Source organism: Panthera leo, chromosome E2 (assembly GCF_018350215.1).
Source record: "Panthera leo isolate Ple1 chromosome E2, P.leo_Ple1_pat1.1, whole genome shotgun sequence".
Taxonomy (NCBI): Eukaryota; Metazoa; Chordata; class Mammalia; order Carnivora; family Felidae; genus Panthera; species Panthera leo.
This window is the reverse complement of record NC_056693.1, coordinates 9907929-9933365: the sequence shown is the minus strand read 5'-3', so window position 1 is coordinate 9933365 and position 25437 is coordinate 9907929. Positions and strand designations below refer to the sequence as shown.

The window sequence follows — 25437 nt, the reverse complement described above, 5'->3', positions numbered from 1 at the left end:
GCCTCCAAGGTTAAAAATGCCCACCCAGACCCCCTGGCCCCAGTCCCACCCTCCCACCCACCCACCCCTGCTCCCCATCAGGCAGAGATGTGGCAGCATTTGCTGGCTTGTAGCATTGGTCCTCTGGGACCCTCGGTCTCCTCTTCGAGGGTCCTGCCCGGATTGGCTGGCACTGAGGGCAAAATGAGCCTTCTAGATTGTCAGGGGAGATCGCTGGACTCCCTTCGATTCCCGGCCTCCTCCCCAAAGCCAGTTCTCACGGCTGGGGGAGTCTGCTGCCCTCGCAAAAGGAAAGTCTGTCACCCCCTTTCCCCAAGACATGCACCCTCCCGTGCCCCCCCTCCCCCAAACACACTATATATACACACAGGGCCCCCCCCCTCCAAGGTGTGGCTGGGCTCTAGGAGGTAGTGGAGGCGAGTGGGGGCGCTGGAATGTGAGAAGTTGCAGGTTCAAATGCGCCTCCTCCAGCTCCGAAACCCCACACTTCTCCCCTCCCTTCTCCAAGCCTCGAGAATTAGTGTCCTCCCAAGGGCCTGAGTGGAGAAATCAGGGAAGGCGTGGCCCCCTTTTGCACGCACCTACCTGTGCCTCCGCCCCACCCTCGGGGGCTGAACAGAGCTCCCTGAGGGTTGGGGAGAAGGGCCGAGATCAGGGACATCCTGGGATGGATCAGCCTCCTTCAAAGGTCCCCCAGGGAGGGCTGGGTTCGGAGGCTCTGGGGCACAGGTCCCTGGCGGTGGTGGCGGTGGTGGGGGGGGCGTCCTCTAGAGGAAGGGGGCCTTAAGGGATAGGGCAAGGCTGGGTGTGGAGGGAGACAGATGTTACAGATTCTCTAGAAGGTCGAGGGGTAGGGGGCGGTTCTCTGGGGAGGGGCCTCGAGGTGGCAATGTCCCCGGGGGTGCAGACAGTGGCTACCAGGGCTGGGCGGCAGTTGTGGGTATCTCGGGGAGACCCCCGAGGGGAAGGGACGAGGATGTTAGTGGGGACGGAGGGCAGGGATATTAATTCCCAGGAGGCAGGGAGGCTGAGTCCCAGGAGAGAGGAGGCCGAATCTCTCTGGAGGACAAAAGGAGACGCGGGTCCGAAGCAGGGGCAGCCGAGTCTCTGGGGGAGGGCGAGGGGGGCCTAGAAGCCCCGGATGTGGCAGTAAGCCTCGAGGCTGGCGAAGAGGATGTACAGGAACCAGAGGCCCAGGAAGAGCGCCGTGGTGGCGAGCTTGGGGCCCCGCGGGCCGCCCAGCTCGCCGCCGATGTGCGGCCGGCGCCGGTACAGCAGCACGGCGATGCCCACGAAGGCGAAGACGGTGAAGAGAGTGACGGAGAAGGCCAGCGTGCCGGTGCGCACCTCGAACGGGCGGCCCTGCACCGCCCAGTACACGGCGGCCACCGACCAGGCCACGCCCAGGCCCAGGAACACGTTCACCGCGTTGGAGCCCGTCACGTTGCCGATGGACGCGTCCGCGCACTGGTCCTGCAGCGCCGCCACCTTGCTGGCGAACGTGTCTGCGTGGGCAGAGACACGGCGGTCACAGGGGCCCAGCCTGTCCCCCAGGCCAGCTTTCCAGGAGACCCCGACACCATCCCCGGTGCCCCTCCCCCACCTCCCCCCGGGCAGACCCCGCCTCCCGCGGCCGCAGCTCCCCGCCTGAGGCCCTTGACCCCAAGCAAGCCACGAAGTGGGTCATCGTGCCCGTGCCGGGCGCTCTGCAAGACCCGCCGCCTGCTTTCTCTGGAACTCGCTGCCTGCTTTCTATGGGACTTGTCTGCATCCAGTGGTAACCACTGCCTACTTTCTATGGCACCCCCTGCCTGCTTCCGGTGGAACCACCGTCCGATCGCAGTCTCTGCATTCAGTGGGGTCTGCTGCCTGCTTTCTATGGGACTCGCCGCCCGCTTTCCATAGGAATCGCTGTCTGCATTGCCTGAACCCACTGCCTACTTTTCTACTGGCCCCATCACCCCATCGCCAGCTGGTGGGACAACAAGTGTTCGGTTCCACCCACATGCAACCCCCTTCCTGTCAATTCCCCACCTGGTCTCTGTCCAGCACGCAGCCCCGTTTCTGTGGCCTCCACCCACGTCTCAACATCTCGCTAAAAACTCAAATCTCCGGTATAGAGCGCAGGCATCGGAGAGCCAGTCACAATAGCTGCTTTCTGGGGCACCTGGGTGGCTCAGCGGGTTTAGGCGGCCTACTTTTGCTTTCGGCTCAGGTCGTCGTCTCACGGTGGTGAGACGGGGGGCCCCCCCGAGTCAGGCTCCACACTCAGGGCGGGCTTGGAGCCTGCTTGGGATTCTCTCTCTCCCTCTCTCTCTCTCTCTCTGCCCCTCCCCCGCTGTTCTCTCTCTCTCTCTCTCTCTCTCTCCAAAAATAAACATGAAAAAAAAAAGTTGCTTTCTACAGGCCCCGCCCCCTGCTTCCTATGGAGCCCACTGTCTGGGTTCTACGTTTCCCAATACCTTAGTTCCACGGGACATCCCAACGGTTGCTTTTGGGGAGGATTCCGTTTACCTACTGAATCACAGGACCTCCCTGCCTGGTTTCTCTCCTGCTCCCTCACTGCGTTTCTGTGGGACCCACCATCCGGGTTCTGTGGGATTCCACCACCTTATTTCTGCACAACCTTCCTCCCGGGCTCTGCTGCTGGGCTTCTCTGAGACTCTCCCCGGACAAGCGGTTTCCCAGGGGGGTTACCAGGAATGGACGTGCCCAGGGCCACGAAGACTACGGCGTTGACAGAGTCCTTGAGGCCGACGGTGCAGCCAAAGTGCGAGGCAAGGTCCCCGATGAGGGCGGTGAGCAGGCCGATGACCAGGATGCAGACGCCGAAGCAGGCCCAGCCGTGGCAGTACTCCGTGGGGGGCACGCAGGCAAAGAGCACCTTCCAGAACACCGTCAGGAAGTGCATGACGTAGTCAAAGCAGGAAGGCAGCCGTTCCTCCCGGGACCCGTCCTCCTCCTCCTCCTCGTCCCCTGTGGGCACACGACCCAGCTGGGGCACACACCCAGGCCACCTTCTTCCTGGCCTACAGAGGCCCCCCCCCCCGTTTTGTTCAGGAAAATTCTGCTCTATAAAATGCATTGCCTTCCCAGAATTCCTTGCGGCCAGGAGCCCAGATACCGATATTCGCTTTTCTAGAATCCCTCGGTGCTGGAGGCTGTGTGCTCGGCTTGCCAGGATCCCTTGCCGCTAGCCAAAAAAAACTAGGCCACATCCCTAGCCAAAAAAACCCAGTCCTTTTCCCAGACGCCTTGATAGCTACCATTTACAGAAAGCCATTTCTACAGCTGGAAATACTGACTTCCTCTGACTCATTGTAGCTAACGGTAGCCACATGCTCAGCTAAAGGTGCTTGCTTTCCCAGAACCCCTTGCAACAGCAGCCATGTGACCCAGCCCGGCCAGGAGACCTAAGCGGAGGGCTTCTGGAAAGCTCTGGCTTTCCTGACACGGGCACTGTGTCACACAGGTGTTTTCTGAACGCTGTAAAGGACGCCTCACCGGCCCTTCGTGGTGTTTGTATCACCTGCTGTGACTGAATTCGACCTGTCCTTGACCTGCCACTTGGGACTTGTGTCAGGGGAAAGCCCACATGAAATCGTTTGTCTACCTTGCCCTAAACTGAGAAGCACAAAGCAATGAATGAGAAGCGGGAAACGAATTGAATGGGCGCTACTCCCGGAAGGACGCCGATAAGGAAGAGGGTAGTTCTGGATCAGTCACGCAGAGCAAGCCAGGTAGCAAAAGGCAGGGAGCCACGGCGACGAGGGGAGGGCCACCCAAGCTCCTCTGAATTGTCAGCCAGCAGGGGACACACTGACGGATTCGGGAATTCGGGTCATCTATCCCTCTCCCCCTTTTCCAGCTCACTTAGTCTCTTGTCTTTTTTTTTTTTTTTTTTTAAAGTTTGCAAATGCTTAACTAAGTGGTTTCTTCATGCTTCGCGCCATCTTTCAAAGAAGGGGACTTTTGCGGCGACCCCAGGAAAAGTGGAATTGGACGCTCCAAAGCAGCAGGCACGCTGCCCCTTCTTGCTACCCTACTTCCTCTTTCTCCCCGCCTGGAATGCGAGCTTGACGCCTGGAGATGCGGCAGCGATTTTGCCACCATGTGGGCAAAGGTTGAGAGTGGGAAAGAGAAATAAAGAGGGAGCCTGGGCATTTAATGATGTTACTGAGCTGCTGACTCTTTATTGCCTCCTACGGATTCCTTTGTTCTGTGACAAAAGTAACCTCTAGGGTGCTTCAGCTGCTTGTGGTTGCGTTTTCTGTTGTTTGCCGCTGAATGCGTTCCTCACTGGCCACGGTGATGAGACGTGGCCAAAGTCAGAGTGGGGAGAACGCACCCTTGGCAGGGAAGGGCTGCTATCACTGCATCTCCCGGGGGCTTTTCCCTGCCCTGCTTCAAATCCTGCCTTGGTTTCCCACTGCCCTTAGACCGAGGCCCACATTCCTGTGCCTGGCACTCAAGGCTCTGGTCTCTGCAGACTCCTCCAGCCTTTCCCATCAGGGGAGGCTCTTCTCCAGCCCTTCCCATAGAGGGAGCCTCACGGTTACGCCTGTGGCTCTGGAGCCACGTCTCTGGTTCCAAACTCTGGATCTGCTGCGTGATCCTGAATCCGTGTCCTAACCTCTCTGAGCCTCCGCATGCCTATCTGAGAAATGGGAGTAAAAACTGGACCCGCCTCAAGAGAGGGCTGTAATGACTGCACGAGGCGGGCCACGTAAAGTACCCTCTGCGCAGCCCGGGGCATCTCCAGCCTGACGGCTGTTATCGAAAGGCCCCTTCTAGTGCCTGGGGAGATTCACAGATGCTCCAAACCAAGGCCGCCCTGCAAAGAGCATCCGGTTGAGGCCCGGAGGTAAAGGAAATACAGAAGCACCTTTGAAGGTGCAAGACAGGACACAAGGTGTCATCCAAGGGGGTGAGACCCGCCCCTCTCCGTCAGCGCCTCAAGCAGTCTCATGCTCGCGGCAAGGAGGCAGGGGCACGGGTTGAACAAAGTGCTCAGAATGATCAAGGACCGAGCTGGAAACTTGGGGAGCATTAGCTGACTGAGGCCAGACAGGAGATGGACTTCAAAGGCTGCCTGGCGCTCCACGGTCCCCATCATGATGTCGTCATCAGGATTATTACCACTGGTAGGGTTTTACCCTCCCCCACCCCACTACTTCCTCTGATCTAATGGGTTGCTTCCTACCGACCCACCAGCTGAGTCACCTCCACGACCACCAACGTCTCGCACCCCGCAGCCTCAGTTTTGTGCTACCCTCTCTTCTCCGCTGAGCCCGGAGGGAGTGCTGTCTCCCCACGGTCCTTGGCTCCCATCCCTCATCACCTCCTCCTGGCCCACCTCCTGCCAGCTGGACAGCCTCAACTCCCCCCCCTCCCACCCCCCATCCCAGCCTCTCCTTCCTTCCACAAGCTCCCTCCGGCTTGGGGAAGCCTGGAGCTTCCCCCATTCAAAATGCCCCGTGGTCCCCCCGCCCTTGCACCGAAATGACACCCCAGCTCCCTGCAGTGGCCTACGCGGACCTGCGTGGTCTGGGCTCTGCCCACCTCCAGCTCCTGAGGCTGTTTCTTCACGCCCGAACCTAGTCACCTTCCCCAAACGCGCCACGACCTAGGGTACTTGCAAACTCTGTACTTGGTTTCCCCCTCTGCCCGCAACACTTCCCCGTCTTCTTCCTCCTCCTGGCTTATTCCAATGTGAAGACGCAGCTCAGAAGCCTCCTCCTCCAGGGAGCCCTCCCGGACCTTCAGGCTGGGTCAACCTCCTGTCTGGATTCCCGCAGCAACCTGAGGTCCCCTGGCCCAGCCCTGCCTGCTCTGGGTTGTCACTGTCTTGTGGCATGTGTGTCTCCCCCCACTGGACTATCAGCACTGTGAGAATAGGCTTCATGCCGTCATAATCATCTCTTTGTCCCCAGCAATGTCGTGAACAGGGCTGAGTCCAGAGGATCCCCCAGAAATAGATACTGGAGGGTGCCTGGGTGGCTCAGGCAGTTGAGCCTCTGACTTTGGCTCGGGTCATGATCTCACAGTTCATGGGTTTGAGCCCTGCGTCGGGCTCTGTGCTGACAGCTCGGAGCCTGGAGCCTGTTTCGGATTCTGTGTCTCCCTCTCTCTCTCTCTGCCCCTTCCCTGCTCCCTCCCTCTCTCAAAAATAAACATGAAAAGAATAATAATAATAAAGAAATAGATATTGAAAGAATGTGGCTTCAGAGAGAGACATCACTTCGCTTCCTGGTATATTTCCATTCCCAAAGCCTGGTTTGTTTCGATCTCCCTGTTCAACCACAATTCCTAGTGTATTTTCAGTTCCTACAGTTAGGCCTCCCTGAAGGAGGCCTGATGTTGTATAAGGGACAGAGAAGCCTTGAGCTCCAGCTCATTCCCTGTGGGACTTCAGGCCAGTCCCTCCTCTGCTGCTGGGCCTCAGTTTCCCCAATCTGTATCACAAAGGGCCAATGTTGGTCTCCCAAGACTGAACCCGTGAATCCAAGCGCCACGGTGTCTCTGGCCACAGGGGGGCAGTGTGGGCCCATCTGAGACCCAAGGAGGGCGAAACCCGCACAGGTGGGAGAGAGCTGGGATGCACCCCCCCGACCCTGACTGTCTCCGTGGCAACAGAGGCGCCCAGGCTGTCTGAGGAGGCCATGACGTTTAACCTGTTCCCACCCTCCAGCCATCTGACGCCAGGAGAAAGCCCAGCTGGGACTCTCCTCCCCTCAGCTCTCTGCCTCCACCCCTCCGGCTGCCTTTCTCTCTGTGTATCCCTCTCTCGCTCTCTCTCTGGCCCTCTGCAGTTTACTGACTTCATTCTCTACACCCCTCATGTTCTCTCCGTGTCTCTGTCTCTCTCCGTGATTCTCTGCACCTCTCTCCTTGTGTGTGTCCATCTCTCCTGTTTGTATCTGTTCCTTATCTTTCCCTGTTTCTTTCTTTTTCTTTGTGTCCTTGTTCTCTTTCTCTTCTCTATCGTTCTCTGTCCTCTTCTTCTTGTCCCTCTTTCTCTCTTTCTATTCATTTCTCTCTTTTCCTCCCCAGCACTCTGTCTCCCCATCCCTCCCTCTCTCTCCTCTCTCCTCCCTCCCCACTTACCTGCGCTCACTGTAACTGCCTCTAAAAACTGTTCCCTCCATGAATGGGTCCCAATCACCAAGGCCAAGTTGGTTTTCTTGATGAGCTTATCCACCGTGTTCTGAGGATGAAAGGGAGGGGAAGAGACCATTGCCTGTGACCACCTCAGCGCATCCCTGAGGCTCCCTGAGGAACACTGGGGTTGGGGCTCACAGCCCATGCTCAGGGGTCCTCAACCTCCCCACACCCCAGTTCACGGCAAGAAGGGAAAAGGTGGTGTTGCTGTCCATGGTGCTGGCGGAGGGATCGGCTCGGACCCTAGATCACCCTCCTACTTGATTCTTACCAGACTTTCCCCAAGACTCCAGGAAGCTGGGGTCCCCAGAAAGTCACCTTAAAATCATATGACTCCTCGATGATGACCTCCAGTCGGCGGTTTTCCCCAAGAACTGGTTTGCCCATCTCTGCTATCCTCCGAGCCTCCTCCTCCTCGGCTGTCAGCTTCCTGTCCCCATCCCCTGCAGCATGAAGGATGGGAGTTAGGCCCACTGGGCCTGTGATGCCCTCACTATCTGTTCCCACTGAGAAAGAAAACTCTGTCAGCTGTCCCTTAGGAAGCCTCCGCGGTGGCACGCCCCCAGCCTGCCCCAGTGTCCCCATATGACCACCATCTTCCTCAACCTAAGACCCAGCTGGTCCATGAAGTTCAGCTGGTAGGCTCTGGGCTTCAAATGGAGGGAGCTGTGTGACCCCGGGCAATGCCTTAGCCTCTCTGTGCCTCCGTGCTCATATCTGTGAAACAGGTACAACAGTAGCCACCTATGGGTGGTTGTGAGGGGTTAAAGGAGTTACTTCACGTGTGGTGCTTAGGGTTTAGTGCCCGGCACACAAAAATAGTCTAAAATGTTATTTCCTTTGTTAAAATCACCAACACCGTCATCATCATCACCACCCTCGTGGGAGGAGGCCTTGTCTCTATATCTAAGCTCTGAAAAACATCCTTGAGTGTGTTTGAGGTGGTGAGGAAAGAGGGGAGAGCCAATGTTGGTACAGATCTTGGACCCAGACCCACCTATAGCTGGCCCTCAGCTCACCTGTCTCCCCAAAGCATGTTGGTCCTTTGTTCCAAGCCCAGCACCAACTTAACCCTAACTCTTAGAGGAATGCCACCCCAACCAGGAACACTCTCAGAAAACTCTGCCAGCAATGACTTTTATTGTGGTTAAGCTTCTGGGATTTGGGGGCCTATTTGTTACAGCAGCTCCTATCACTTACCCTGACTAATGCGACTTTAGTCTGACCCTAATCCTAACTCCAAATCCAGATTCTGATCTCAACTCCCAAACTACTCTGTCCCTTATGTTCAAGCAGCTGCCCCCATCCTCACCCCAATCTCTCACCCTGGCCTCAATTCTAACCATAACCGCCCCTCCCCCCAACTCACCTCAAACCCCAGCTTAGGCTTTGACTTACATCTGACCCCAATTCTAATCTGATCCCACCACAAACCCAGATAGGATCCTGACCTACCATTCCCCCAACGTGCACTACAAACAAAACATGATCTTGGCCTCCGAACCCCCAGCTGTAGCCCCAAACTCAATGGACCCCACCAACTCTGAGATCAACTCCAACCCTCACCAGCTCTGAGTCTGCCTTTATCTCACCTCCAACCTGCCTCAAACGTGACCTCAAAGGGTAGCTTGAGGCCATGACCCTCCTCCCGAGACCCCCCCTGCAGTCAACCTGCACTCAAAGCCCGGCGGTGACTCCACTCACCTTGATTGAGCAGCAGAGCTGGGGAGAGACAGAGACAGAGAGAAGGTGAGATTGCTTCCCTGGGAAGCTCAGATCTACGAGCCTGAAGGAGCAGCCACTAATGGAGCCTCTGAGGGTCCCCCCCCACACACACCCTGGACCCCTTCCCTCTCCCACAGCATCCCTGTCACCCCTCACCTGAAATCCCTCGCTTAAGCCACTGTGGCTGGCCCAGCTCGATGAAGAAATTATCCTTTTTCTCATATTCCTCGTCATCAACTATCTTTACCTGAAGAGTTTTCCTGAGCGGGGAGGAAAAGCACCCAGCATGAGGCCCCAGCCCGAATCGCCAGGTAACTCTCCACTTGCCCAATTTCTGGAGCGCCCCTCCATCCCAGGCCCCACAATTTCCCCCAGGCTCATTCCCTCAGTGCCTCTGGATCTCTGTTCAAACCTCTTTCTTAATGAAGCTCACTTCCCCCACCTTCTTTAATATTGAAATCCCATCCCCGTCCCGACCTCAGCACGCCTGGCCCCCTTCCCCTGCTGTACACGCTCTTTGTTCCATATCACCTTCTAACAAACCATCGAATATGTTTATTGTGTTTACGGTTTGCCATTTGTCTCTTCACATTAAAATGTAAGTTCTAAAAAAAAAAAAAAAAAAAAAAAGTAAGTTCTGGGCGCCTGGGTGGCTCAGTCGGTTACGCGTCAGACTGACTTCAGCTCAGGTCATGATCTCGTGGTCCGTGAGTTCGAGCCCCGCATCAGGCTCTGTGCTGACAGCTCAGACCCTGGATTCTGCTTCAGATTCTGTGTCTCCCTCTCTCTCTGCCCTTCTCCTGCTCACGCTTTGTCTCTCTCTCTCTCAAAAATAAATATTTTAAAAATGTAAAAAAAAAAAAAAAAAGTAAGTTCCACCAGGGCAGCGATCTTTGTTCATTTATGTACTTTGCTGCACCCCCCCCAATGCCTAGAGCGGTGCCTGTTCCACAAACATTTGTGAACTCTAATCCTTCAGTTCAGGAGGCCCTCTCCTTGCTGCCCTCTGTCCTGACCACATTCTGAGGATTAACTGAGCGCTGATTGATTTTCTCAGCATCCGCGCTGCTATGGTAACCAGGGGGTGCGGGGGGGGGGGGGGGGGAAGAGCCAGGAGTTGTCCGTGCCCTCCAGGCACACAGCCCACCCCCCCTCACTCACAAAGACCCACAATCCCAGAAAACCCACGGCCCTGCCGCTAGCAGCCCTTTCAGCTGTAGGAACCTTGAGGCCCGGCCCCAGAACCCAGAAACACAAACAGCCAGCCCACACAGTCACCCAGCAGAAGCCAATCAACACCGCCCACACCCACACACCATCACACCCCGCAGCCATTCCCTATGCAGTGGCAAAATCACACAGACCAGATGCCTGTTAGCACAACACCCCCACCGCAGCCTCGGCGACTTCGCCAACCTGCAGAGCCCCACTGTGGTTCCGTGTAGACTCTTCCTTTCTTACATCTCGCCCATTATGGCTCTCGGGTGTCTGTTTATTTTTATCCCCTTCAGTCTCTCTCTCTCTGTCTCCATCTCTGACCCTGTCTGTCTCAGTCTCTTCCCAGCTCTCTGCCTTCCTTTATCTGTGTTCCCCTCTCCCTGTCTCAGCGTCTGCAGAATGGAACCGCCAAAGTCACCACAATTCAAGCAAAACGCTCTCGATCAGACAGTCACTCAATGGACCCATCTCAACACACAAACGCACAGGATACAGCGACACCCATGTAGAGACAGATGCACACAAGATGGCCATGTGGGGACATATGCCCACCTCCACCCTCACCCCCTTCTGGTCTCAGGATATTTTAATTTTCTGTGGGCAGAAAGAAATGGCCACCCCCAGCCTCAGAAGTGGACTGGGAGCTGTCCAAGGTTCTGGAACACCGTGGCGGGAAGCAGGGTCTCCTGAGACATGCTACTCACACACCCTGACATGTGCAGACAGCTGTCGACCCCGCGACACGCTGACAGGGTGATACACACACACCTCCGACGCTCACTCTCTCGCAGACACGCCGGGATCCACTGACGCCCGGTGACTGACACCCATGCCAACAACTGGCATCCTGACGGGCGCGCCCTCATGGAACCCAGGGAGGAGAAACCCAACTGGCAGGGGACAGCAAGAGGGACTCGGGCTAGACTAAGGCAGGGCTTCCCGAGATCAAAGGAAGCAGCCGTTCTCCCCAGGCCGATCTTCTGTCACCCTCACGTATGCCCTCCTTGCGTCCTGCAAACCCCACTCTCCAGCCCTTCCCAGCCTCTGAACTCGGACCGGTCTCCTTCGCAACCCTGTCTTTTGTCCCTCTCTCTGACCCAAACTCTCTGAAGCATCAAGAAGACCTCTCCTCCCCGAGTTCCCCTGAGTTTCTCTCAGTAAGAAGGTCTCTGTCTCTTCCTTTCAGGCTTCCCGGATCATAGCCTCTCAATCCCTCTCCTCTCTCTCCACGTACTTCTGTGTCAATTTCCTTCCCCCTTTGTATCAACGTTCCTGTCTTTCCGTCTCTTTCTTTCTCTGCTTCTGTTGCTCTCTCTCTGTGTCTCCATCTCTCTCTAGGTCTTCTCTGTCTCTGAGCGCCTCTCTCTCTCTCTTTCTCTCTGCATTCTCTCCCCACCACCCCATCTCTGGGCGTCTCTCCTCCACTTCCGGGTTGATCCTCCCTGGGGCCACCCCTCTGGCCCCGGGCTGCTTCCAAGCACCTCTAATTAGCGCCTGCCCGGGAAAGGAAGGATGTGTTTCCCTAAACGCTAATTAGCCTCCTGTTCTCTGTCTTCTGAAGCCACAGCTGGAAGACTGGGTGGGGGCAGGGGTAGGGGCGGGGGCAGAGGGTGTCCCAGCCTGGGGAAGCCGTGTGGGGGAGGAGAGGGCCTGTGGGGTCGCAGCAGCAAGAGGGAAGCCGGTTAGACTACAGGGAGGACCAGGATAAGCAGAAAGACAACTCTCTCCATTCCCCCTGCCTCTAGAATGTGACAAGTGGGGTCCGGGATGGTGCCCTCAGCCCTCAACCCGAGTTCTCAGCCCAACGCAGGCAGAGAGGCAGATGGAAAGGTACGGAGAGGCCGTCACTGAAATATAACCCGGGTCAGCGAGATACTGGGGACCGAGATCCGGAGATTAACAGAGCCCCAGAGAGGGCCTGCCAACAGCGAGAGACGCGGAGACACGAAGGGAGGGATGGAGAGGCGGGGAGAGCAGCGAGAAGCTGAGCGGAGGCCAAGGCCCAGAGGCTGGGAGGGGGAGGGGGCAGGGAGCGCGGCGGGGGCTCTGCTCGGTGGGAGGAGCGTGGGCGGCAGAAGGAGGGAGACAGACGGGCGTGCGGGGGCGGAAGAGAGCAGGCAAAGCGGGGGGGGGGGGGGGGGGGGGGGGGGGGGGGGGGAGGCGCCGTCTGCACGCCAGGCATGCGGCGGGGGATGTGAGGCTGCAGGCACACAGAGGGGACTCGGGCATCTGTGCAAGGGGGTGGCCGCGTGTCTGAGCGTGAGACCACCCCTGACTGTGCTCCAGCGCGCGTGTCTGTAGCTTTGTGATTCTGTGTGTGCCGGTGTGTGCGTTATTGTGTCTGTTAACCAGGGCACTTGCCCCGACCCCACCCGCCTTCCCCAAATCCCAGTCTTCCAGTTTCTTCAGGGTCTCTTCAGGCCCTGCCCCCACCTTCCCAGGCCCTACCATTCCTACTCGGTCTTTTTTTTCCCAAAGCCTCGCTCACATTTCCCTTGAGTCTCCAGCTATTTCCCCAGAGCCTTCCTCCTACCCACAAGCCCCACCCTCCCCTAGGCCCGCCCCAAGACCCGCCCCTTCACCTTGGCCCCGCCCCGGCACTCCTGTCTCCTCCCTCCCCGCCTCTGTCCCGCCCCCTCCCTAGGCCTTGCCCCGCCTCCCACCAGCCCCCGCCCACTATATGGACACGCCCCACCCACTTCTCAAGGCCCGGCCCCAATTCCGTGGCCCCGCCCCGCCAGCGCCCCGCCCACTTCGTCCGCCGTGCCCGCGCCCTCGGCCCCGCCCCATCTTCCCGCCGCGGTGCCCCGGGGCTGCCGGCCGACGCGCTCACATGGTCTCGTCGTCGCCGAACTCGAGCTCGCCGCACGCGTCCTCGTAGTGCACGCCGCCGCCGCGCGCCGTGCCGTCCACGGTGCGGTACGGAAGGCGCACGGTGCCCCGCGCGCCCGAGCTGCGCACGACGCGCACGTCCACGGTGCCCATGCACTCGCTCACGTGCAGCAGGCGGTCCTGGAAGGAGAAGATGCCGGCGTGGTCGTCGTCCAGGATGGTGACGGTGGCCAGCAGTGGCGCCACCAGCCGTCCCTTCGGCCGCCCGCCGCCGTCGGGCTCGAACATGCCCTGCGCGTCGCCCACGCGCAGGTTCAGCAGCCGCACGAAGAAGTGTTCGTCCTCCTCGAAGATGTCGTCGTCGATGATGCCGATGCGCAGCTCCTTCTGTGTCTCGCCCGGCTTGAACACCAGCGTGCCCTCGCTGCGGCGGGAGGGGAGGGGAGGGGACAAAACAGGGGTGAAGGTTGGTCAAAGGCTCTTTGGGAGGGAGGGGAGTCAGGGTGGGCTTCCTGGAGGAGGGAAAGGCGCCACCGAAAACTCACAAGTATGAGACTGGCCGGGTGTTAGACACATAGTCAGGGGTGCAGAAGGGGAACAAGATAAGGGTTGGTCCCTCCCACCATGGAATCCGTGAGGATTAGGAGCGCCAGCATTACATAGAGAACGATGAAAATGAAATCAGCGCCGGCTTCCTGTGGGAGTTTCCAGCGGGCAGGAGTGCTCCAGGCAGAGGGAACAGCACATGCAAAATCCCAGAGTGGAGAGAGCCTGGAGTGTTCCACAGCCACACTTCTCAGCCCTTAAGGCGCCCCCGAGCCCCCTGGGAGATCTTGCTAAAATGCAGATTTCTGGCTCAGCAGCTTTGAGTTTCCAGACTGCATGCCTAAGTCGCTCCCACAGGATGTGGATGCTCCCATGGGCTACAGGGACCACACTTGGGAGTGGCAGGGATCCAGGGTCCAGAGCTGCCATGTTCACACTTCTGATGAAAACCTTTGTGTGCTCCTGGATGCCCACGACAGCGAGTCCACTGTTTAACTTGGCTCATTCATTCAACAAGTACTCCCTGAGCACCTGCTCTGGGCCCTGTGCTGGGCAGTGCTGGGAACACAGCGGGGAAGAGGCCCTTCCTTCCCGGGGCTCGGAGGCCTGTGGGAGAGTCACATCACAGTGACCGTTGCACATGTAATAAGTTATTTCCAGTTCATTCATTCAACAGGTATTTGTTAAGCACCCGCTGTGTGCCAGGCACTGTTCTTAGTGTTTCTTGGGGGAAACCACAGCAAAACCAGATCAGAGCAACATCCCTGCCCTGGTGGAACTTCTATTCTAGTATAGGAGGCAAATAAACAGCAAACATTATATAAACTGGCAGGTGGTGATGGTGCAATGGAGAAAAATAGAGGAAAACAGACGAGAGGGTAGGGCGCGGGAAGGCGTTGTGTTAGGATGTCAGGGAAAGCGTTTCTGAATGGTGACATTTGAGTAGAGACTTGAGGGAGGTGAGGGTGGGAGCCGTGTGGAGGAGATCTGGGGAAAAGTATCCCTGGCAAAGGGAACAGCCAGTGCAAATGTCCTGAGGCAGGAGTCGCTTGGAGTATCTGAGGGATGTATCTGAGTATCTGAGAGGCGGCCAGTGTGGCTCCAGTGGAGGGAGTAAGGGGAAGAGGGAGATGAGATCACAAAGGGAACAACAGGGCAGATGTCACGGGGCTTTGGTGGGCTACGCTAAGGACTTTGGTGCTTATGCCGAGTGGGATGGGAAACATGGCAGGCCTCTGAGGAGGGGAAGGATGTGAGCTGGCTTAGATCTACAAGGGCATCGGTTGTGTCTCTGAAGCACATTCGAGATACCCTATAATGGGGCAGGGGAGGGAATGAGCGACCTCGGAGTAGTCCGAGTGAAACGTTGAGGGGACAGGACATGATTGGGCTCCTGGCAGGGCTGTAGGCATCAAAATGACTCTGGGCTGTAAATGCACCTTGACCACCTATAATTTCCCCTCCCGGTCCTCCCCACCACGCACCACAGGCACCGGTGCCAGGGCTATGTGATCCAGAAGCGTCCTCTATCATTACTGTGGTCACTTTCGTGAGAAAGAGGCCCCGGGCTCTAATTCTCCAGAAGAAGTCGGCTCTGTGGGAGGCGCAGAGGGACCCCAAGGTTCTGGCAAAGAGGGAGAACCAGATGATAAGCCTGGAGTGGACAGAGAAGGGACTCCCTGTCGTGGCCGCCTTCAGCTCGGGAGACGCTGTCCATGGTGGCCAAGGCATCCAGCCCCGTGAGCTAACCTGCTCCAAGCCGGGTTCCGCTGCTGTGCCAGCTGTGGGATCTCGGGCAGTTAGGATGTGCAGCCCCTCTGAGACTCAGTTTCCCGATCTGTAAAGTGGAGCTAATAACCGTGCCTACCTCCTGGGGGTGTGATAAGGACTGAGCTATTATGCAAGGGAAGCACTCAACCAAAGTTAGCTAGTGATATGCGTATATGAAGATTAGAATCTTAGAGGGGCGCCTGGGCGGCTCCGTTGGTTAAGCGTCCGACTTCGGCTCGGGTCATGATCTCGGGGTTTGTGGGTCTGAGCCCTGCTGATGGTGCAGAGCCAGCGTGGGATCCCCTTTCTCTCCCTCTCTCTGTGTCCCTCTCGCTTCTCTCTGTCTCTCTGCCCCTATCCTGCTCCTGTGTGTGCTTTCTCTCTCTCTCTCTCTCTCTCTCTCTCTCTCTCAAAATAAACAAACTTTAAAAAGATCTTAGAATTCTAACGTTATGGGATGTCAGAAACATGAACTGAAGGGATAGTAGAAGGTGGGGATGTTAGGGCCATCTTCGCCAAATGGTTAAAGTGGCATCAGAAGCAGTGGGGCAGGCGGGTGTCGTGGGCCTCCTGATATCATGCACTGAGGAGGACACAGCATCACTTACGTGAATTCCTGCCAATAAGTGCGCCCCCTGAACTGAGTCATGAGGAAACATCGGACAAAGCCCAACTGTGGGCTGTTCTAACTGGCCTGTCTTCAAAAGTGTCAGGGTCATGAAAGGCAGAGAAAAGCCAAGGGATCGATATCCCGACTGAAGAACTCTAAAGAGACCCGACAGGGACGCCTGGGTAGCTCCATCAGTTAAGCGTGCAACTTCAGCTCAGGTCACGACCTTGCGATTCACGAGTTCGAGCCCCGCATCGGGCTCTGTGCTGATAGCTCGGAGCCCGGAGCCTGCTTCGGATTCTGTGTCTCCCTCTTTCTCTGCCCCTCCTCCGCTCACGCTCCGTCTGTCTGTCTCTCTCTCAAAAATAAACATTAAAAATTTGTTTTTTTTTTTTAAAGAGACATGACAACCAAATGCAACGTTGGGTTCTGGATTGGACGGGCAAGGAGGGAGCGTGTGCAAATAGGGTCACAAAGGATGTTACAGGGACAGCAGGAAGATGCAAACAGGGACCGTAGATTGGGTAGTAATATGGATTCGGTGTTTACGTGTCCTGAGCGGGACGACCGGACTGTGACTGTGGTGGTGGTGGTGGGGGGGGGGGGGTTGTCCTACATCTTAGCAGATGCACGTGCGAGTATTCATGGGCGAATGGCCCTGCTGTCTGCAACTCATTCCCATATAGTGGCACAACTATTAATACTCTTACATATTAACTGGAAGGGGTGCGTGAATGAGCACAGGATGAAATCTGCACAACTGGCGAATCTGGGCGAGGGCTATAAGAGGGTTCCTGGAACCATTTTTGCAGCCCTTGTGTAGGTGTGAATTCTTTTTTTTTTTTTTCCAAAACAGAAGGTTGGGAAGAAAAAGGACACGGGGATTTTAGAAACCAGGCGTGATGGAAATATAGAAGATGGGCTTCCGTTTCAACACTGGATGCGCAAAACCTGAGAAGACGAAAGGTTTTGGACCATCGCATCCGAGACTGGTTGGGGGTACGGATTAGACTATCCAAATGTGGGGGCGCCTGGGGGGCTCAGGTGGTTGAGTGTCCGACTTCTGGTTTCGGCCCAGATCATGATCTCATGGTTTGTGAGTCTGAGCCCCGCACCGGGCTCCGCATTGAGCATGGAGCCCGCTTGGGATTCTCTCTCCCTCTCTCTCTGCCCCTCCCCTGCTCATGCTCTCTCCCTCTGTCTCAATATAAATAAATAAACTTAAAAAATATATATCCAAATGTGAGAGTCTTGGAATCTGAGAACTTTAGATCCTTGGCATGTGAGGATTACGGGGGCTTCAATCTCAGAGTCTTGGGACAGCTGTGCCATTTTGGTGCCTCGGAGATCATCTTTAATTTGGAGAAACTGGGGCGCCTGGCTGGCTCACTCAGTAGAGCATGGGACTCTTGATCTCGGGGTTGTGAGTTTGAGTCCCACATTGGGTTTAGAGATAAATAAGTAAACTTTTTAAAAGCTGGGAGAAACTGAGGCCCTTCGACCACCCTAATCTCTATGATACCTGTGGGCAAATCAGACAAAGGCATCCCTTCTTTAGGACACTTGATTTCCATGAATCAGGACATTAGCACAATAGACATACAAGTCTGCAATGTCCGCTCTGTGAACAGAGCTTTCTTAGATGGGGTGCTCTTATGCAGTGCACAACCTCAATAACTGTGCGTGACAGCCCTGATTGCCCACACTGAGGCAGGAACTTGCCTGACGAACAGGGTCCAGGGCTAATCTTGGAACCCAGGTGCCCTCCCTCCCGGTCCCGGACCTCAGCAGCCTTTGAATGGTGATGCCAGGTCTGTGAATGTCACCTGGGATGGGAGAGCAGGGGCCGAAGGAAGATGTCACCCTTTCCTCGCTCTTCGGTTCCACCACCGAGCAGCATTTACTGCTGCACTTCAAACATCTCAGGACTGAGGTCATTTGCAGATGAGAAAGCGGGCTCTGATTACAGCAGGTGATACCCGCACTCGCTTCCTTCTGCAAAACCTTTGGCAGGGGAGGGGGGGGGCGGGCAGTGCAGACCAGGGGTGTGGGTACGAGTGCAAGAGTGAAGAGGCCGGGCTAAGGGCAGACACCTCAATCTGGCGAATGCCTTTTCTTCCCTCGAAGGAGGCTGGGAGGCGGGGGATGGTAGGGGGAGGTTGGAGGGAGCAGGTGGCGGGTGGCCAAAGGGATCCCGTGCTCCAGGATGACAGAAGGAGATCCTGAGCCCCACTCGGGAGAAGGCAGGGGGTGGGCGGAAGGGCAGGAGAAGTGAATGGGGACGGGCCCGATACGAGGGTCCTGGACTGCCCTAGGTGGGGGGAAGTGACCCACAAATACCCGAAGCGGTGGAAAGACGCGAAGGCGTGACAGCGGCACGCAGGGGAGACTGGGCTATCCGAGGTGGCGGAGGGAAAGATTGGCGAAACACAGCACTCAGCCCTAGGACGAGAAGCGCTAAAGGGAGGCGTGGCCGACTACGTGGCCGAGGGGACCCTGTCAACAGCGCGGCCACCAGCACTGCCTCCCAGTCTCCGCTCTGCTTTCCTCACAGCCCTCGCCACTGACATTGTACGTGTTCGGTGTCTGCTTCCCAATGGTCTGTCTCTCCCGCGAGAGTGTCAGCTGCCTTTGGGCAGGGCCGGGACGTGTTGCATTCACGGCCGGTCCCCACTGCCCAGGTCCGTTCCTGGCAGGTGGGAGACCCGTGAGAAGTGTCGTCATTACCGTAGGAAACTATGAGACACCTACGCGTCGGCCAGCAGAATATACCTTAAAGCTATCATTCTACAACCCAGGGTCTGTGGGTTCGAGCCCCGCGTCGGGCTCTGCGCTGACAGCTCGGAGCCCGGCGCCTGCTTCAGATCCTGTGTCTCCCTCTCTCTCCGCCCCTCCCCGCTCACGCTCTGTCTCTCTCAAAAATAAACCAACGTTAAAAAATATAGGGGGCGCCTGGGTGGCTCAGTCGGTTAAGGGTCCGACTTCGGCTCAGGTCACGATCTCGCGGTCCATGAGTTCGAGCCCCGCGTCGGGCTCTGGGCTGATGGCTCAGAGCCTGGAGCCTGCTTCCAATTCTGTGTGTCCCTCTCTCTCTGCCCCTCCCCCGTTCATGCTCTGTCTCTCTCTGTCTCAAAAATAAATAAACATTAAGAAAATTTTAAAAAAATGTAGTCCCTGACACATAGTAGGTGTTCAGCAGGAAGTGCCGAACGGGGCAAGATCACAGGTCTGCTCAAAAACAGGGGCGAAGGCAGGGAGCCGGGCAGCGAGACTCAGGAGGGTGCAAAGGGTGCGTTTCTCCGCGGCAGAAACCAAGGGCCTGGGGCTCATTTGGGCACTGCCTCTCTCCTCTTATCTCATTTAGTTCTCCCACATGGCGCTTACCAGCCCCTGATGTTTTTATGTATTTAATGGCTTATAACCTTATTGCAACTTGAGGGTAGGGACCTTAGCTGTCTTGTTCTCCATGGTGTATACCCCGCAGGCATATGGTAGGTGCTCAGTAAACCTTTTTACTTTAGTAATGGTGTGTGTGCGTGTGTGTGCGTGTGCGTGTGTGTGTGTGTGGGGGGGAGGGGAACCTGTTCCAGCAGGTGACGGTACATGTCAGGGAGCTATAATAATTAACACAGGGTGATGTCAACCCCCAAAACCCACAGGTAGATAATAAACATGGGAAGGCAGCCTGTGGGCGGGGCGCGGCCACGCCATGTGGCTTGTCCAGCAGCGTGTGGCAAATGCCCACAAGAGTGTCCCGGACTCGGCCACCTGGCAGGGGGAGGGGGTGGGGAGGGCGAGAGGCTCTCCATGTCGGCTCGGGCCATGATCTCGCGGTTCGTGGGTTCGAGCCCCCGCGTCGGGCTCTGGGCTGACAGCTCGGAGCCTGGAGCCCGCTTCAGATCCTGTGTCTCCCTCTCTCTCTGCCCCTCCCCCGCTCTCTCTCTCTCTCTCTCTCAAATAAAAAGCATTAAAAAAAAAAAAAAGCAAGAGCAAGAGCGAACGGATGAGCGAGCGAACGGTGCAGGCCTGCGCGCACAGCAAGGGAAGCGTGGGCGCCGGAGGTCGCCGGGGAGACCGCCGGGCCCGCGGCCGCGAACAGCCGACCCACCTGTACTCGTAGTCGGAGCCGGCCTTGGCGGAGCCGTCCTCGGTGCGGTAGTCCACGTAGAAGGTGCTGTTGCCCTCCCGCCCTGGCAGGTGACGGACAGCAGCACGGAGCCGCAGTTCTCCAGGCAGTGGTAGAGGCTGGGCTCGAAGAAGATGCGGCTGGCGCCGTCGTCCTCGTCCTCGCCGGGGCCGTCGGCCGGGGAGGCGCGGCGCGAGGCGTCCGCCGCGTGTCGCCGCAGCACGTTGCCGGCGCCCGTCATCAGCCGCGTGGCCTGGATGCGGTTAGAAGGCGCGGCTCTTCTGCTGGTGCAGCAGCGCGTAGTAGTTGGCGATGCCCACCAGCTGCTCCAGGTCCTTGTCCGGGTGCTTCTGCTTCAGGTCCTTGAGGATCTGGATGACCTCGCGGCGGCTGGCGTCCAGCTCGCGGGCCTCGGCGGGGCCGGGGCCCAGGCCGCCCGGCTCGCCCGGCACCTCGGCGCCCACGAACGTGCCGTCCAGCTCGATGCTCTTGGGGGGGTCGCCCTCGGCGCCGATGATGATGCCGCTGCGCGGGTCGGTGCGGTAGCGCTTGTACACGTACTTGTAGAAGAGCAGCCGCTTGTCGGCCATCCAGGCGAACACCACGCACACCGGGAAGAAGACGAGGGTCAGCAGCGCCTCCCACACCTGCGGGCGGCCGCGCGGGTCAGGACCGCCGCGCCGCCAGGGGGCGCGCTCGCCGCCCGCCGTCGGGCCGCCCCCGCGGCTCTCTCCGCCCGGCGCCGGCGGGGGAGGGCGGGGGGCGTGGTCGCCGGGCGCCCCCTCTCCGCCCCCCCCCCCCCCCCCCCCCCCCGTCCCGCGTCCGTCCCCATCTCGGTCCCCGCCCCGCCTCGTCCCTCTCTGCTGCGCTCTCGGTCTGCTCGTCTCCGCCTCGCCCCGTCTCCCTCTGTCTCTCTGTCCAGGCCGTCGTCTCCTTCTCTCCCTGCCTCCGTCTCGTTCGGTGTCGGCTGGTGTTTGCCTCTTCCCGGGGGGCGGAGCCTGTGTCCCTTCCTGCCGGTCTCTCCCTCCGGCCTTTTCGCCCCGCTCCGTTTCCCCCGCACCCCTCCTCACCTGGGACGCCCGGACTCGTCCAAACCCCACCCGCCACCCGGGGCCGCTCACCTCTTCCCCAAGCTCCCCGATTCCGCCCCCCCTCCCCCCCGCCCGCCCGCCAATGCAGCCTTTGCCGGACTCTCCTTCCTTAGAATCCGTTTGGCCCTTAGGGACGGGACTCTGACTCTCAAAAGAGGCACAAGTCTGGCTCCTATTACAGCCCCATAAAACAAGCTCCTCCTGTGTTTACATGCTGTATCTCCCCAGAGAGACAAGGCAACGCAGAGTTCAGATCCTGCTTCTAGAAGCGGCAAGTGTGGCTCAGCCTCTTGCCTGTAAAAATGGGAACGGCCCCGAGACTGGATGAGCTTATGTACCCCTAGCGCTTAGCACTGTCGGTTCCGGACACATGGACAAGAGCTCAAAATTAACATGACCATCATTCTACCTGTGCAGGTCCAGGACTCCTCCGCCCACGGTCACCCTCCTCATTAAAGATCAGGAGGAAGAGGTGGAAGATTATTTACCGTCAGCTGGCCCCCGGAGGTATCTTTAACCTGGGCCCAGAAGGGAAACTATCTTTGAAGATCCAACCAATCCCCACACCCCTCCCCCTGGTCGCTGGGTTTCCTGATGGCTCAGAGAGAAGGCGGGAGCCTCACAAAGCCAGCAGGCAGGTTTGTGAAAGGCAGCTGAATTTTCTACGCAAGGTGTAGCGTTAACTCTGGCCTCGGAACTGGCCACTATGTGTAGGGCAGGGGAATGCTCCCGTAATCAGAAGACCATCCCAAACCTCGAAGATGTGCTTTCCTCCCTGCAGGTAAAGAAAAGGGGGATTCTAGGAGGCTCACCTCCTTTTTCCAGGGCACCCACTGCGGATGGGCCCACGGACCTGCCTACCCTGCGGGAGAAGTGGGACAGGTTCAGTGCACAAGGACACCCCCGAGAGGGGGGGGGCTCTCACCAATCTAGGGGTGTTTGTGGGTTGCCCCCGTGACTGGAGAAGGGGGATACGGTCCCAGATGGCGACATCCAGCGACTCATGGGGTGGTCCCACACAATACAGAATTGTCCCACGTCCTGCCTCACCTTCCGAACCTCCTGCTGGAGGGGCGCCTGGGTGGCTTGGTCGGTTAAGCGGCTGACTCTGGATCTCGGCTCAGGTCATGATCTCACGTTTCGTGAGTTCGAGCCTGGGCATCGGGCTCTGCACCGACAGCACAGAACCTTGCTTGGGATTCTCTCTCTCCCTCTCTCCCTCTCTCTGCCCCTCCCCCACCGGTGCGCATGAACTCGCTCTCTCTCTCAGGTGAAAAATCTTCTAATCGTCGGAGTCTAGAACTCAACTCTGTTATATATATACAAAGTATTTTCCTGTATGGTTTAATATATGCTGAATACACTTATTTTTAATCTTGTAGCTACCCACTCCTGCTCAACTCCTTGCATGGCTTGTTTCCTGATCTTTTTCTTCCTCCTGAGCCCAAACTTGTTCAGTATAAGTAGGTGCCAGCAGCTGGCTCCCACATCACGACTTTTAAAGTGGCCGTGCCGAAGCGCTTCCATGTGGAAACGCGCATTGTTCTACGAGAGATTCCTCTGGCCAACGGCACAGGCAAGTTTAGTGATGGGAGGGATAGCTCGCATTTACTCTGTGCTAGGCCTGCCGTCCCGAGTTCTTCCACGTGTGTAGTTTATTCGATCCCCACACAGCCCTCTGACGTCAGTACTGTGGCGACACCCAGGTGACCGGTGGGGAAACTGAGGCACAAAGCAGCTGAGGAACTTGCCCAAGGGACAGCTGGGAAGCAGCAGAAGCGGGGTTTGACTCGAGCGTGTCTGCCTCCGGGCTCCACGCACCGAACTGCGAGACTCTCGAAGACCTCTCTCTTATTACGTAAGTATTTCACATCAGCAAAGGGATATTCCTATCCCTCCTCCGGCTCGTGGTGTCTAAAATCCTTGTCCTAGTTCTGCTCTAGATCCTCATCAGAGACCACTTTGAAAGCCCGAGTCAGGACGCCGTCCTCTTTAACCGTGCTTGAGGACTGTGTGATGCCCCCTTCTGTACTTTTCACCCTGGCAGCCAGGAAACTCACCGTCACAGTCGTGAGTCGACGGCAGCCAACTGTCTCTCTCCCTCTCTCATCCCTGTCTTCTGGTGCTACTATCTCTCCCTCAGCTCTCTGCGGTTACTGGTCCCTCAGTTCTGTTTCTATAACACCTGCAAGGAATTTTTATGCTTCTAACACTCAGCTCCTTCCTGGACACGCAACTATAATTGGCAAAACCTGACAGATCTGGGTGACTAGATTGTGCACATGTGTGAAGGAATTCTGGGTAGCCTCACATAAATTATGCATGTGTGTGAACGAACTGGGCCAGACCCATAAATAAATTATGCAGATGTAGGTGGCAGTCTTGGGGTTGTGGGAAATGACTTAGGCAAACGTCTTCCAGGGAGACTTAGCGGAGCGCGGTTAAGACGCTGGACAGACGAGAGGCGAATGGTTATGTGAATGGGGGGCGGGGGTGTGAGTTATGGAGCGGTGGGGCCAGCTTGTGTCTCACTGTCGGAACGAATCGTGCAAAGTGGTCTTTGCAGCGGACTGGGTTCATACCTGCGTTGGACCGGAGGGAGTGTAAATTTCAGCGATGCGGCATAAATTATCCTAACATCAGAGATCGGTTATGAACGATGAGTGAATTTTGTGAGCCACGACTCTGTACCTGGCAAATACCTAGCTAGGCTGTGACCTGTGGTAGCCATTGCACAGGTCACAAGGACTCTGTCAACACGTATGGCACTGCTAGAAGAGCTCAAGCCATTCCTTCTGGACGGGTATATTGCAAAATGCCGCCCCCTCTGGGCAGATGAGCCCTTTCCAGGTGCTGCGGGAGCCCTCCAGACGTGGCGGGGGCCCACTCGATGGACTCGGGCCCCAAACTGCCTTCCCGGCCCACCGCCCTTGTGCAGTGCGTGACCTGCACGACCATACCTGGTGGCCCTCCCCGATGTGAGCATGCATTTCTGCGAACGCATGAACCAAGTCTCCGGGCCCAGGGAGCCACCCCTCTGGATTCTGCCGACGTACGTGCCCCGAGCAGGTGCCGATGGGTCCTTGCTCACCTGGACCACGCCGGGGGAAAAGACGGCAAGGATAAGATAAAGCCAGACGTAGGCGAAGATACTCCAAGAGGCAGTGACGAAGAAGACTCTCAAGTGCTTGATCTTGCGGCTCTCGCCGGCTGGGATGACGTAGATGCACACGGCAATGACCACAAACATGTTGAAGGCGGCGCTGCCCACGATGGTGCCTGGGCCCAGCTCGCCCGCCTGGAAGTTGTGGCCACAGACCTCGATGACCGACAGCAGGATCTCGGGGGCTGAGGAGCCCAGGGCCATGAGCGTGAGGTTGGACACGGTCTCGTTCCAGATGCGGACGGTGCCCACGCTGGTCTCGCCGTTGGCCTTGGTGATGGTGATCTCCTTCTCCTTGGACGTGATGACCTCGATGGACGCCATGAAGCGGTCGGCGATGATGGACACGCCCAGGAACATGTAAACCATGGCCACGAAGTAGACCACGGCCCGCGCCGCTTTGTCACCCAGCGACGGGTCATCAGGCTCCCAAACGGGCAGCAGCACCCCGGCTGGCAACGGTTGGAGCCCTGGCAGCCCCCTGTGCTGGCATCGCTGTCATTGGCCGGGGGAGGTGGCAGGGAGGGGGTGGGGGTGGCCGCCCCCGAGCACGGGGCCGTCCCAGGAGGAGTGCAAACCCCACTAAGGCCAGGGGAGCCATGGAGGGTGTCGGGTCCTGTGGGGGAGGAGGAAGAAGTGTGGGGGAGGGGCACACACCCTGCCCATTCACACGGGACCCCCCCCCCCCAGGCTTGCTGGGGGCCGGGAGGGGGAGGGTGGGGACAGAGGGAGCCACAGAGGGACAGGGACGCAACGAGACAGAGAGCGCCAGACAGAGACCGGGAGAGGAGGATAAAGACAGACGGGCGTCACAGGCTGCTGGCGGAGTGGATGTTGCTCTCGCCACTTCGGGGACTTGCGGCTGGACGTCCTGCACCCTGTTGGCCGGCAGTTTCCACCCCCAGGTACCTGGGCACCCAGGAGCCCTAGGACGCGTGTCTGCCAGAAAGCCACACACACGACAATGTCCGCGGCTGCCGCTTTGTTTCTAACAGCGTCCCTCCGGAACCCGCCCGGATGGGATGCCTGTCAGCAGCAGATGGAGAAGTACAGCTCGGGGTGGGGGGGGGGGGGCGCAGCGGAACGTTATGTGGCCCTGAAAAGAGAACGGGCTGCGGACCCGCCCGGCCACACAGACGAATCCCACAGACGGACGATGGATGGATGAAGCCAGGCCCCAAGTGACACAGACCGG

General features: G+C 57.8%; 1 protein-coding gene across 1 annotated transcript; it reads right to left on the bottom strand.

The window, feature by feature from the left end:
* Nucleotides 1-78: 78 nt before the first annotated feature.
* Nucleotides 79-24843, bottom strand: SLC8A2 (solute carrier family 8 member A2). Its single transcript, XM_042919628.1, is given in 13 exon segments — nt 79-1505; nt 2698-2976; nt 7108-7207; nt 7480-7604; nt 8866-8883; nt 9043-9146; nt 12938-13360; nt 19971-20046; nt 20049-20253; nt 20255-20635; nt 24171-24688; nt 24691-24804; nt 24807-24843. Coding segments are annotated over 13 exon segments (2757 nt in total). The 3' UTR covers nt 79-1128.
* Between the last annotated feature and the right edge of the window lie 594 nt (nt 24844-25437).